General features: G+C 37.0%; 1 protein-coding gene across 1 annotated transcript in view; it reads right to left on the reverse strand.

Annotated features, from left to right (window-relative positions):
- LOC135084313 (muscle calcium channel subunit alpha-1-like) overlaps positions 1–12810 on the reverse strand; it is a 90176-nt gene that overhangs the window by 14278 nt on the left and 63088 nt on the right. The window contains exon 44 of the mRNA XM_063979116.1: positions 6935–7011. Coding sequence (XP_063835186.1) covers positions 6935–7011 — 77 coding nt within the window. The remainder of the gene's footprint in view (positions 1–6934; positions 7012–12810) is intronic.

Below are 12810 nucleotides of genomic sequence, written 5' to 3' on the forward strand. Positions count from 1 at the left end.
GTGTGGTTGTCTGATGTATTATTCCAGCATTTTTGAGAAAGTTTGAAAAATTTCTGTTTACATATTCTAGTCCATTGTCGGATCTGAGAATTTTAACTGTGCGGTTTAACTGATTCTCAACCAACTTTTTAAATTCAATAAATTTTTCTAGGACTTCTGATTTGTTATGCATTACATATACAAATATCTTCTTCGAGTAATCATCGAGAAAAGTCACGAAGTATCTAGCCTTTCCGAATGACTGAGTGTCCATTGGACCGCAGATGTCTGAGTGTATTAATTCAAGCAGGTCTTTACTCTGAGATCCTTGACTTTTGAATGGCAGACGTGTTTGTTTTCCTTCCTGACACGTTATACACTTCACATTTCCTGCTTGTACACGAAGCTTTAAGTCAGCAGTGTTTTCAGACAATTTGCTCAAGCTTTGAAAATTCAGATGAGCCATTCTTTGGTGCCATAGAAAATAATCTTGCTCGATAACATCTGATATGCAAGCTTGGACTGTGGGCATGTTCAAGCGGTACATATTATTTATCAAGCTTGCTGTTGCTACTATAACACTGTTTTTGTTTAGTATAATACAGCCATTCTTATTAAACTTCACTTGACCACCATTCTTTATTATTTGACTTACTGACAGCAGGTTTGTAGCTAGTTCAGGCACATACAGCACATTTGTAAACAATATCTCATTTTGTTGGCCTCTTTCATTATGAACACTTAAGCTTATTTTTCCAGAGCTTTGAACAGGTAATGATTTGTTATTTGCAACTTTAATAGTCATTATTTCTGGGATTGTTTCTTCTATAAACAAATTCCTGTTTTTGGTCATATGTGCTGAGGCACCGGAATCAACATACCAGTCATCGGAGTATTCAGAAGAAGCAATAAATACAGCTGCATAAGATGATTGATTCTGTTTATTTTCCTTATTCTTCTGATACTTATTAGGTTTTGATTTACACTCTGGACTTTTATGACCATATTTGTTGCATGAATAACAGCGGGGGCCTTTTGAAAAGCTTTTGTTTTTATTATGAAACTTCTGGCTTGAAGCGAAAGCAGTAGAATCACTGTCAGTTTGTTTAACATCTTGTAGAATTTTAGATTTAACTGAATCAGAGCTAATCTTCATTCCTGAGCTTTCAATCGCTATAATCATTGGCTTGTAACTCTCTGGAAGGCCGGACAATAGAAGTGTACCGAGCCATTCATCGTCTACGTGAAAGCCAATGTTTCTCAATTTATGTGCTGTTGTCATGATCTTACTAACATATTCCTCCACATTTGAACATCCTGCTAGCGTAGTATTGCATAGGTCTCGCAGTAGACCAACCCGGCGTGTTAGTCCTGAGTCATCAAAAGCACGGGATAAGTTATCCCAAACCTCTTTAGCAGTCCTTGATTCTTGAATATGAATGTAATTCACAGGATCCACTAGAAGAATTATCTTCGATCTGGCCTTGGTGTCACGTCTTTTGTCAATATCCGTGCTTGGATTAGTGGGTTCAATGCAGTCCCATAGTTCTTCGTGCTCCAAGTAGGTTTTGACTGCGAATCGCCAAGTTGCGTAATTTTCACGGCCTGTTAGTTTTTCTATTAATGCCAGTGAGTTATTTGACGATGACATGTTAGTTGTTTATCGGAAAACAACTTGAAATTTTCTTCATAAGGCTGAGCACGTTTCGGTTGAGGTTATGTGTTTTTGAATACTTGTAGAACACTGAGTTTAATAACGTTTGTTCACTGATTTTAACTAATCGGACACTCTGGGCCCATAACCTGTTGATTTTTAATGAAAACAAGTAGTTTTAACTTGAAAAATAGCAAATACTTTATTTAGTTTCTTTACAATCGTGTCTGCTAGTAATGTTCACAGAGTAGAGTGAAAAACAAAAAAAATAAACTTGACATATGAGACAGCTCCTGTCATTTTAGCAGAAGGCGCGAAATTTGAATATTACAACACTTACTGCGTTTATCAGTAGTTTTCGTTACTTACGGTACATGTGTTAAATGATTGATTTAAATTTTAGTTCTTACAACGTAATATATGCGCCGTATCTTTACAACTTACTGCATTTATGAGTGGGAGTGTGAATCAAAATAATTTATCAAAACTTTAAATGCGCAGTAATAATACAATTATACTGCGCTTATCATAAGCCAATAACGCTTTCATGTTGAACTTTCCCAAATGACCAAGGGGTAAATGAAACAAGTTGTTAGCGCCATCTATGGGCGCAAGAAAACAACTCATGACGTCAAAGGCGCGGAACCAGAGTGAAGATCGCAGCTAACTTCGCGCCGCTCCGCCCTCCTGTCAACTTAAATCGAACGTTTCTAACACTCGACAATTTGATCTCGTTGCATACAGTCTGTAAACCTATCACTTTAAATAAACGTTAAAACCGTAATTTCAATAATAATTAGTCATTGAAGAGACCCTTATTCCTACATATATTCGAAAGTCTGAGCTCGAAACATGTTCCTTCGAGCCGGATTTTCGAATATATGTAGGAATAAGGGTCTCTTCAATGTTATAATGTTTATGTTGATATTCAAACAAAAGTATTGTAAATCGACTTTTGCTACACAACAACATCGGATGTTGTTTATCAAACTCAAAGTTGGTCGCATTACAAAGTCGCCCGCCAACACGAATTACTTTAGAACTGTCAAAAAATACATTTAAACCGATAACTTTATTAAATTCCTTGCATTTTTCTAAAGGCAATCCTTTGAGTAAGTTGTTATAAAGCGAGGGAAACGATTGCATCTGTGCGAATCGACACAACATTTGCTGCGACTCGCTCAACTCAGCGGCAGATAAGGAACCGGTTCGCCTCAGCTGTTTATTACGCGCGTTATAAATAAATCTAAGTAAGTAGGCCCCTGTACGTTTTAATCTGTTGAAAGATGAGAATCTATCAAAATCGAATATGTTTTCTGAATTGATGCATAAAGTACTTACGCTTGTAGTTTTTGTTTCAGGTAAGTCTTTACAATGTATCATTGGTTGTTTGCTAGGTGACCACTCAGAACAATGCAAGTAACTGGGACCATGCCACCATAAATTATTATTTTTGAGTTCGACAGCGTTTAAACCCCTTGACACTAAGTCAGCTGGGTTATTTTGGCTTTCAACATGAAACCACAATGTGTCATTTGTTAGTTCATTAATTTCTGTGACTCGATTTTGGACAAATGTTTTAAGTAAATGCTGTGACATACTTAACCAACCAATGACGATGGTCGAATCTGTCCAGAAATAAACAGAATCGAATGTTAAGCTTAGAGAATCGATAATATTTTTATATAAGCGTGCACCTATCAACGAACCACACAACTCCAGTGGAGATTGGGAAGAATTGCTGAAATTTTTCCCGGCAAAGATGGAGTTGCACGCGTCGCAAACATTCGAACATCGACTGGAATAGTGAAGCGGGCGTTTTCAAAACTTTGTCCTCTTCCGCTTCCTACAACAAATGAAAATGAAGATTGCATCGCTTCAATCAACAATCAATGAAACTAAACGAAGATCGAAGAACCTACTACCGGACTACATTTTGAAAGTCAATCATGAGCTTTCAAGGCTGGCGGTATGTTAGCGCCATCTATGGGCGCAAGAAAACAACTCATGACGTCAAAGGCGCGGAACCAGAGTGAAGATCGCAGCTAACTTCGCGCCGCTCCGCCCTCCTGTCAACTTAAATCGAACGTTTCTAACACTCGACAATTTGATCTCGTTGCATACAGTCTGTAAACCTATCACTTTAAATAAACGTTAAAACCGTAATTTCAATAATAATTAGTCATTGAAGAGACCCTTATTCCTACATATATTCGAAAGTCTGAGCTCGAAACACAAGTATTACAAAATAATTGCTGAGATCGCTTGTTATTCAATCAAAAATTAAGATATGGCACCCACTTTTAGATCTTAAATATACCAATCTAATAAAATAAAGACTCGGTCGTTCGTTTCAGCCGAAAGACGTCCACTGCTGGACAACGGCCTCCCCCAAGGATTTCCACAAAGACCGGTCCTGTGCCGCTCGCATACAGGCACCTGACGCGACCTTCACCAGATCATCGGTCCACCTAGTGTGAGGCTTGCCCAAGCTGCGTCTTCCAGCTCATGGTCGCCACTCAAGAACTTTCCTGCTCCAGCGGCCATCAGACAACTTATAGTGTCTCCAACCTTCAGAGGAGTGGATACAGCACGGCATTTGACATGATTTTTGTCTTGTCCATTAAAGACCCATTTGTTGAGAGGCTCTATTGAGGCAATCGAGGATTGAGCTTAAATCCTCCACGTTCTCAGCCATGACTACGATATCGTCCGCGAATCAAAGATGGGTGATGTACTCGCTGATGATATTTTTATGCCCAATCCGCTCCAGTCCAGAAGCTTGAAAACATCTTCCAGAGTGGTAGTGAACAGTTTTAGAAATATGACATTTCCCTGTCTGACCCCTCGCTGCAACTGAAGTCCTGATCTCGGAGACGGACTGACATTGTGGCCTATTCATACAAGCCCTTCAACGATTATATCTATAGTAAATTTGGCACCGTTGGAGAGACTGTAGCTTGAAGAGAGAAGTCTTTCTCATACATAGACCACAAATGCCAGACAAAGTTGCTGATTATTCTCCTCAGTTTTCTGCTAGATGTGGTCTATCGTACTAAAGCCTTATCGGAAACCGATTTGTTCGGGAGACTAGATGTCGCGTGAAACCATTCACGATGACTCTCAAAAACAGAATCAAAAGTGATGGTGAGATGGGTATAAAATAAATTCTTCAACAAGGTTTTGTTGCCTTTTTTGAAGAAGAGTATTACCACACTTCTGTGCTATGCCGTAGGCGTTTTTCCCTCAAGGATGACGGAATCGAATAGCTTTAGTACCGGCGTTCCGCCTGATTTCAGAAGCTCAGCCGTGATTCCATCATCGCCCGGTGCCTTGTTGTGTTTCAGCTGTTTGAGAGCCATTCTAATCTCGTACAGACACGTCCGGGATATCTTCGGTATAGTGTCGGGTCAATCTAGCTCTTGGGTCTTCGGCTAGATTTGTCATTTGGACAGGTTTTCAACTTCTTCCAATAACGTAAGAGTCAACCACTGCGTTCATAACATGTTAACACCTAGGCAGCACTCTGACAATCCTTAGTATGTACGCAGTATAATTGTAATTACTGCATTAATATTAAGTACAAGTCATCTGTTTTTCCTATGGAAACATAATATCAGTGTGTGTTTAAGTGGAATTACTGCACATATACTATGTGCAAGGTGAACTTAACAATTGTAGAAACATAATAAGAATGATGTAATTGGCACATACTGCACTATTACTGTGTAGCAAATTAAGTAAGCGCGAGTATTCACGTAATATTAAGTTATTATGTGCTCTTACTGCTAACATAGTATGTGAAGAAACCTACAATCTGCTCTTTACTGCGTTTATGATAACATGTATCTTCCGTTCTAAGATAGATAGAAAAAAACGGGTCTTTGATTCTTATAGATCGCGATGTCAGGATTCAGAATATTCAAAACAATCATAAATGCAGTAAGTGGTACTTACTGCGTTTATAAATTGTGCGGCAGCGTGGAAAAGGGCCCAATAACAATAATAAGGCGCGAAAATTAAAAATGGAATGCGTATTTCCGTTCCATTTTCAAATTTCGCTCTAACGATAGTTATGTCATCATAAAATATTAACATTTATTTTTAAAAAAATCCGCCGGTAGTCTCGAAATACATTCCCTCTCTTTCACATTATACTGGAAAGAGTGAGAAGACAAACACGGGAGGATTTGTATTGATTGACATCATTGATTTGAAATCAGTTTGGCGTGGAATTTGCAATCGAACACAAATTATCTCCTGCACCACGCTCAGTCCTATTGCTTTGGACTGGGTTTATTTGTTTTTTTTTTATTATTCTTTTTGGAGATGACTCGCAAGTTGTGATATATTACTACGCAAATAAAGAGTGTGCGCTATGGCAACACTAAGTAGTACGGCGCGGTGGGTGGGTGGGGGTCAGTCGTATTCGGGCCGCCGCACGGTACGGACGTAAGTTCTTGCTGCTAGCTCAAACAGTTAGCACATACCAGTGTTTTATTTAATACACAAGTGTATAGTGCATTAGACAGTGCATTGTTTTTGGGTGTGAAACTGTGTACGTATCATTTTATAGGATACCGAAGAAAGCAGACAGAGTGTACCGCCTTTGTGCCGATGCTTTAAGAAGTTTAGCTCAGGGCGGTTTTTACCAAGGATTCAGGTGAGTCTTGTTTCATATACATTTTCTCTCCATCTACCTAACTGCATGTTTATTTTACAATATTCATGTGCAAAGCTGTTTTAGCCATCGCGTTTTTGGTATACAGGAGTGTTGTTTATTTAGGAAAATTAACTTGTAACTAGTAGGTAAACCAGAGCAATAAATTCTCAGTCTTAGATTACAGGTTAGCTATTTACGTTTGTAGTAATCGAGTAGGGATATTTGGGACGTGTATAATTTCCCTGAAATAGGGCCTATAATACTGTTAGTACAAGGTGGGTCGACGACCCTCATAAAGGTAGCACGAAGACGCTCGATGCAGGCCACTACCAACCGGGCAGTATGAAAATTATTGGGGGAAACCTATGTATGCAGTGGAAGTCCTATGGCCGAAATTATGGTGGTGATAATAATAAATTATTATGTTGTAGGCAAAATATCATGATCATCATCATTTTTTTTTTAATTTAAATTAAATTAAATCATTTCAGCCACAGGACGTCCACTGCTGAACATAGGCCTCCCCCAATGACTTCCACATCGCACGGTTGGCAGCGGCCTGCATCCAGCGCTTCCCAGGTCGTCGGTCTACCTTGTGGCAAAATAAAATTTATATTTATTGCTTTCATTTAACTTACCCGTGAAATAAGATTCTCCGCGGGATTCTCTACACAATAAGGCACGTTGTTGTTCTGTTTCCTTGCACTGTCACGAGCTGAACAAACAAAGGTTAAAGCCATAGTGTTAATTAAAGAAAGAAAAGAATAATCTCAGTACCTCTAGCATGAACAACTTTCGTCTTCGAATCGTTTGCGTACTCGATAAAATTCGATACTCAATCTTCGAATTAAACGATAACGTGACAATTTTGATTCTCAAAATAAGTTTCGTGCAACCACATCTCATACTAAGTTCACTTTACGACACGTTCACAAGGGCGCTGTTGTAGTTTTCTTACTAAATCTTTTGATGGCGATTCGAGTACGCAAACGATTTAAACTCGAAAGTTTTTCGTGCTTGCCGTACAGAAATGCCAGCGCACTTGCACAGATAAACTATGATGGCGAAAACCTTTCAGAAAAATTCTGTTTCTCTGTTCTGTTTATTCCGGTAAGTTTATAATGGCAGTTTATTACCAAATTAATAATAAAATGAACCTGGAGATAAATGTTAGAACCCACGATAGCCGAACGGTGAAGGGGTCGGACTGGCCGACTCGTGATCCGGGGAACGCGGGTTCGGTCCCCGCCGCGTCTTTCCATTCTATACATAGCCAGAACGCAAGGGTGTGAAACTAATCGAGTATAGTTTGGATATGACTTTTTTTACTAAGCTCCTCCAAACTATACACGACCAGTACGCATACGCTGCGTACTGCTCGCGTATACTTTGTAGTGACTTAGGTCAAATATCTTCCTCCAAAATATACATCGCCAGTACGCATACGGACTAATCATGTATGTATTGTAATAAGTGCGTGATTACAATTTATACGCGAGTAGTTGCATGCTAGTCATTTTGACTTATTGACCTCTCTTTCTATTACATACTAGCTTTCCGCCCGCGGCTTCGCTCGCGTGGAATTTTGTCTGTTACAGAAAAACAATATCGCGCGCGTATTTGCTCACCGTTTAGACCTACCCTGGACTACGACAAACATTTTAAAACCAATATCAGCTCAATCGGCCCAGCCGTTCTCGAGTTTTAATCAGACTAACGAACATCAATTTATTTTTATTTATATAGATAGATTAATTCATATCTGCGTGTCTACTTTAAACATTGAATCATCTTACGACACGTGTCATTGTTTTGATAAAGGATTTTTTGGTGTTTCTTATTCTGCCATAGAAAAGATATTTGTTTTGGGGCTGATATTTCACCAATTGTAGGTATGGAAATATGTCAAAATGATTTTGTTCTTGAGATAAAAGTTAATAAATAAAATAAATAATAAATAAACATCCTTAGACATTTACACTGCGCTTCTAGTCCCAAACTAAGCAAAGCTTGTACTATGGGTACTAGACAACGGATATAAACATAATTAAATACTTTTTTTTGTAAATACATACTTATTATACATAGTAAACACCCAGTCCAATACAAACAAATATGTTCATGCACACAAATGTTTGTACTGTGCGGGAATCGAACCCGCTACCACTTCGAACCACTACCAGGCCTGTTCATCTCCGCGAGTTCACATCGAAAACAAAACACGCACGATAGCCCACCTGCAGGAGGCGATTCGACAAGGCGTCACATACAAGATACGAGCGAGCATTGACACACGCACGCGTACTCTTGTATTATGGAAAAAAATAAAAAAATACTGTTTAAAAAATACTGTGCAGTATTTAACTGCCTAAATAATAATAAAAACACACAATGTACTTTTTTTAAGTTGCCTGAAGACACTGAGAGGTAAATAAGTGGTTATTATTATTCATGATAATTCATGCAAATTCATGTATTTCTTCCGACATTTTCCGCGATTTGGCACTTCACGTCACACATTAGTTTGCCGAAGTTCGCCGAGCCAGCTATTGTCAATTATTATAGGTGTCAAACAGGATAGGGTCTTTGCGCTGGTTTTCGTCCAACTATCGGAGTTGCCAACTTTGTGATCTTAAAATACCCTTACATAAATGTATCATATTATTTTATGTCGTTCGAGTGCTCATAAAGGCAGTCAACTAAAGTCCATACTGCAACGCACACACAATCCGCACCGTAACGTAAACGCCTTGCCTCGCCGATGACAGCGCGCGAAGGGCAATGACAGCTCGCAAAACACTGACGTATATCAATGTCTCATGGACTTGGCGTAACTTTAAAATAAACGTACTCGGTACATTACGCACACACTTACACGCATTATAAATACATACACGATTTAAGAAAACAACATGGCCGCAATATAGGCAATCAGCTGACAGGTATTTGTGTGTGTGTGTGTGCGTGTAGTTGTCAGCTGATTGCCTATAAATATGTTGTTTTCTTAAATCTTGTATGTAGGTACCTACTCGGCACAAGTCAGGTAGTTAGTGACGTCACATGAAAATGTTGCCAGAATGAGTACTGACCAAACATTATCTATTTCTTTTTTTATACATCACCAGGGGTAAGTTAGAAAGAGATAAACAGCTGTTTGTCATTAATTTGTCGAATTTTTGTATAGATCTATATTTCCTCTCCACTATTACCTCCATGTCACAAAAGGCGATACGTTGTTGATCCCTTTCCGAGTTGATTTGCCTGCTATATGACCTGAGCTATGCTTTAAAAAAATGACCCTTAGTCATCTAAGATTTAATTTTGTATGAAGAAGTTTAAGAAACACTTAAAATTGTGTTTATAATGCTATCAATTAGACATACGTGCCAAAAACTTTTCCTGTCAGCACGTTTTTTTTCTAGCGCGATGATTTCTGCAATGTACCGGTGACCGGTGTATGGCCGCGCATTTACGTAATTTTTTGGAACTCACTACTTTTTAAATTACATTTTCATTTAGGTAGAACTGTTGCTTAGGCATTATAGATTGCAACAAAACTAGCGCGGGATGGCTACTGCCTTCTGTGAATACAATACTTTGTATTCAAATTTTACGCATGTGTTTATGGCAGCTCAGTGAAATGGACGAAAACCGAAGTTAGATAGAAAACCAGCACAATGACCCTACTTTCAAAAATTAATATTGCGATTTTATAAATCACTTAAACAACTTTATATTAATTTGCGGTACGAAGTACGCCGGGACAGCTCGTAAAACAAATTCATTATTTACATATTACTAATTTATCAACTTTGTTCATTGTTAGTTCATTAGTTGTTCGTGTTTCGTTTGGGTTAGACCAAGAGCCGAATGCAAAAAATAAATGTTACTTAATTATATTAATCCTACAAAAAACGGACGGACGTGTGCAAGTCTAATAGCCATATACTTGGTTAACTCATTTTAAAAAGTGCACAAAAACGTTCTATGTTTTCATTTCGTATGCGATGCTACTTAGGTATAGTAGATTTTTTAATTTTATGTTTGAAAGCTTTTCAGCGTATTTTTTTTAATAATGAATTTCAATTTAATACCTCTACGCGTACATGAGGAAATAAGTAGAAACTTTAATTTTTTTTTCAAAAATATTTTAAAAAATCTGCTTACAAGATCTCGTTCAAACCAATTTTCGTTGGAAGTTTTCATGATGTACAATGTATGTACATACATATAAAATGATGTTAGAAACCTTAATATCATTTTTAAAGACCTATCCATAGATACCCCACACGTATGGGTTTAATGAAAACCAAAATGTATTGCTTTTTTCTATATTAATTTGTGTGAAAATCTTAATGCTGTTCGCAGAATACATCTACATACCAAGTTTCATCAGTATTTTTCTTATAGTTTCGGAAAAAAATGGCTGTTTCATACGGACGGACAGACAGACTATATGACGAATCTATAAGGGTTCCGTTTTTGCCATTTGGCTACGGAACCCTAAATACCGTATCAAAATCTGTTGCATAGTTTTAAAGATCTAAGCATACATAGGGACAGACAGACAGGAAAGCGACTTTTTTTATAATTATTACGTAGTGATGATGGGCATATAGACCAAATAAAGACATTTTGATTTAAGGGGGGGACATCGTAAGAGCCATTCACATTTTTATCAGAATGTTAATAAATTAATATATTTAGGTTTTTGAAATCTAAAACAGCCAGGAAATCAAAGAGGCAAACATGATACCTTTGTGATTTTATAGGAATTTTATTGTAAAACACGGTCATATTAAACTTTTATAAAAAAATCCAGAGGTAAATGTTTTTTTTTTTCGAGAAAAATTTTTTCTAATCATGTTTTCGAAAATATCATCCCATCACACATACGTTCTGTAATACATAATATTGAAAACAGTGCGAAATATCGTCAATTGCAGTTTTCACATACTAAGGGCCCATAATGAAATTAGTATAATGTTTGTTTATGTAATAAAATTTGGTTTGAAATACCTACTGAATTGAATTTTTATTTCTTACTAGCTTTTTGGCTTCGCCCACGTGAAATAAATTGTCACAGTTATGTGTGTTATAAAATATTTAGCTGCTAGCTCTTACACTATATAACTGGCGGCCGCATGTAGCTGCGCGTTGCCGCGAAGAGCAGTGAATGCAAGTGTGGTGCGCTAGATGGCGACACAGTAGCTTCTTGTAGCAGTCAGCCCTATGGCATCAAGACAGTACCGATCACTGACGTATGTCAACAAAACGGTGCTCGACTCTTAAGACAAGCTAAATTACACCATATTGTTGATGACATTGAGCATACATTTTTTTGAATACCTTCGCGAAGAAAAACTTCTGTACGTAGTACTTATTATTATTCTGTGCCACTACACCAAACGGCCGACAATACAAACCTAGCATTTAAAGTCTCGCATAATATTGTATTTAATGCGCGTTGAACTTTCTTCTCTCACTCTCTCTCATATTAATTAAATTGTTATTTAATTTGAAATCTACCTAATCAATTTAATTTCAAAAACCACTTACAATAGTTTTAAAAATCTAGATTTATTATAGATTCAGTAAAATAATAATATTTTATGTAATAATATCAAATAAATGTAATTTTAAATATAGTTCCATATTTTACTGAATTTTACTAAATCAATATCAACTAAACACACTCTAGTCAAGTGTAAGTGGTGTAGTAGAAACTAATCGAGTATAGTTTGGAGATGACTTTTTTTACTAAGCTCCTCCAAACTATACACGATCAGTACGCAAAATTCGTGTATAGTTTGGAGTCACAGATTTACAAACAGGCACTCCGAAATATACACGAGCAGTTTCCTATGGGTGCGTTCTGGCCATGTATAGAACGGAAAGACGCGTCCCCGCCGCCGCTCGACTATTGTGGTGAGCTCACTCGTGATACAAGCATATTTAGCTTAGTTAGTACGAGGGGCTAACGGGTAAAAAATATGTAAAATAAAATAAAAAAAAATATAAAAGTAATCCTTATTTCCTCAACGCCAATTTTATTATTGTAGTAAGTTTCTTTCGCCATCAAGGGTTCCTGGTAGAAGTGCACTTACTATAAATGTCTATAATATTAACAAACCAGTAAACTAAAGGCAAATGAAGCCCTTAAAACTTCACATAAATGTACCTAATTATGAAATTACCCATGCTCCGAAGGAAAATTCACTAAAAGGAAGTTGTTAAAATCTTATGCTATGTTTTTTCGATGATGATGAAGTTCTTGAAAACACCTTAAATATTTTCCATACACAATACACATGCATTCATTTTTGATATTTTTATAATAAAATCGTATTAATAACAACAAAAACACATGCAAATTTTAAAGTACGATAATAAAATGCATTCATTTATTGTTTTATTGTTGGAAAATAACTATTTTAAATAAAAAATAATAAATATTTCATAAGATAAGTACAAAATAAATAATTCTTACGGAATTATACTTCTACGAAGAGCA

This window comes from Ostrinia nubilalis, chromosome 25 (assembly GCF_963855985.1).
Source record: "Ostrinia nubilalis chromosome 25, ilOstNubi1.1, whole genome shotgun sequence".
Classification (NCBI taxonomy): Eukaryota; Metazoa; Arthropoda; class Insecta; order Lepidoptera; family Crambidae; genus Ostrinia; species Ostrinia nubilalis.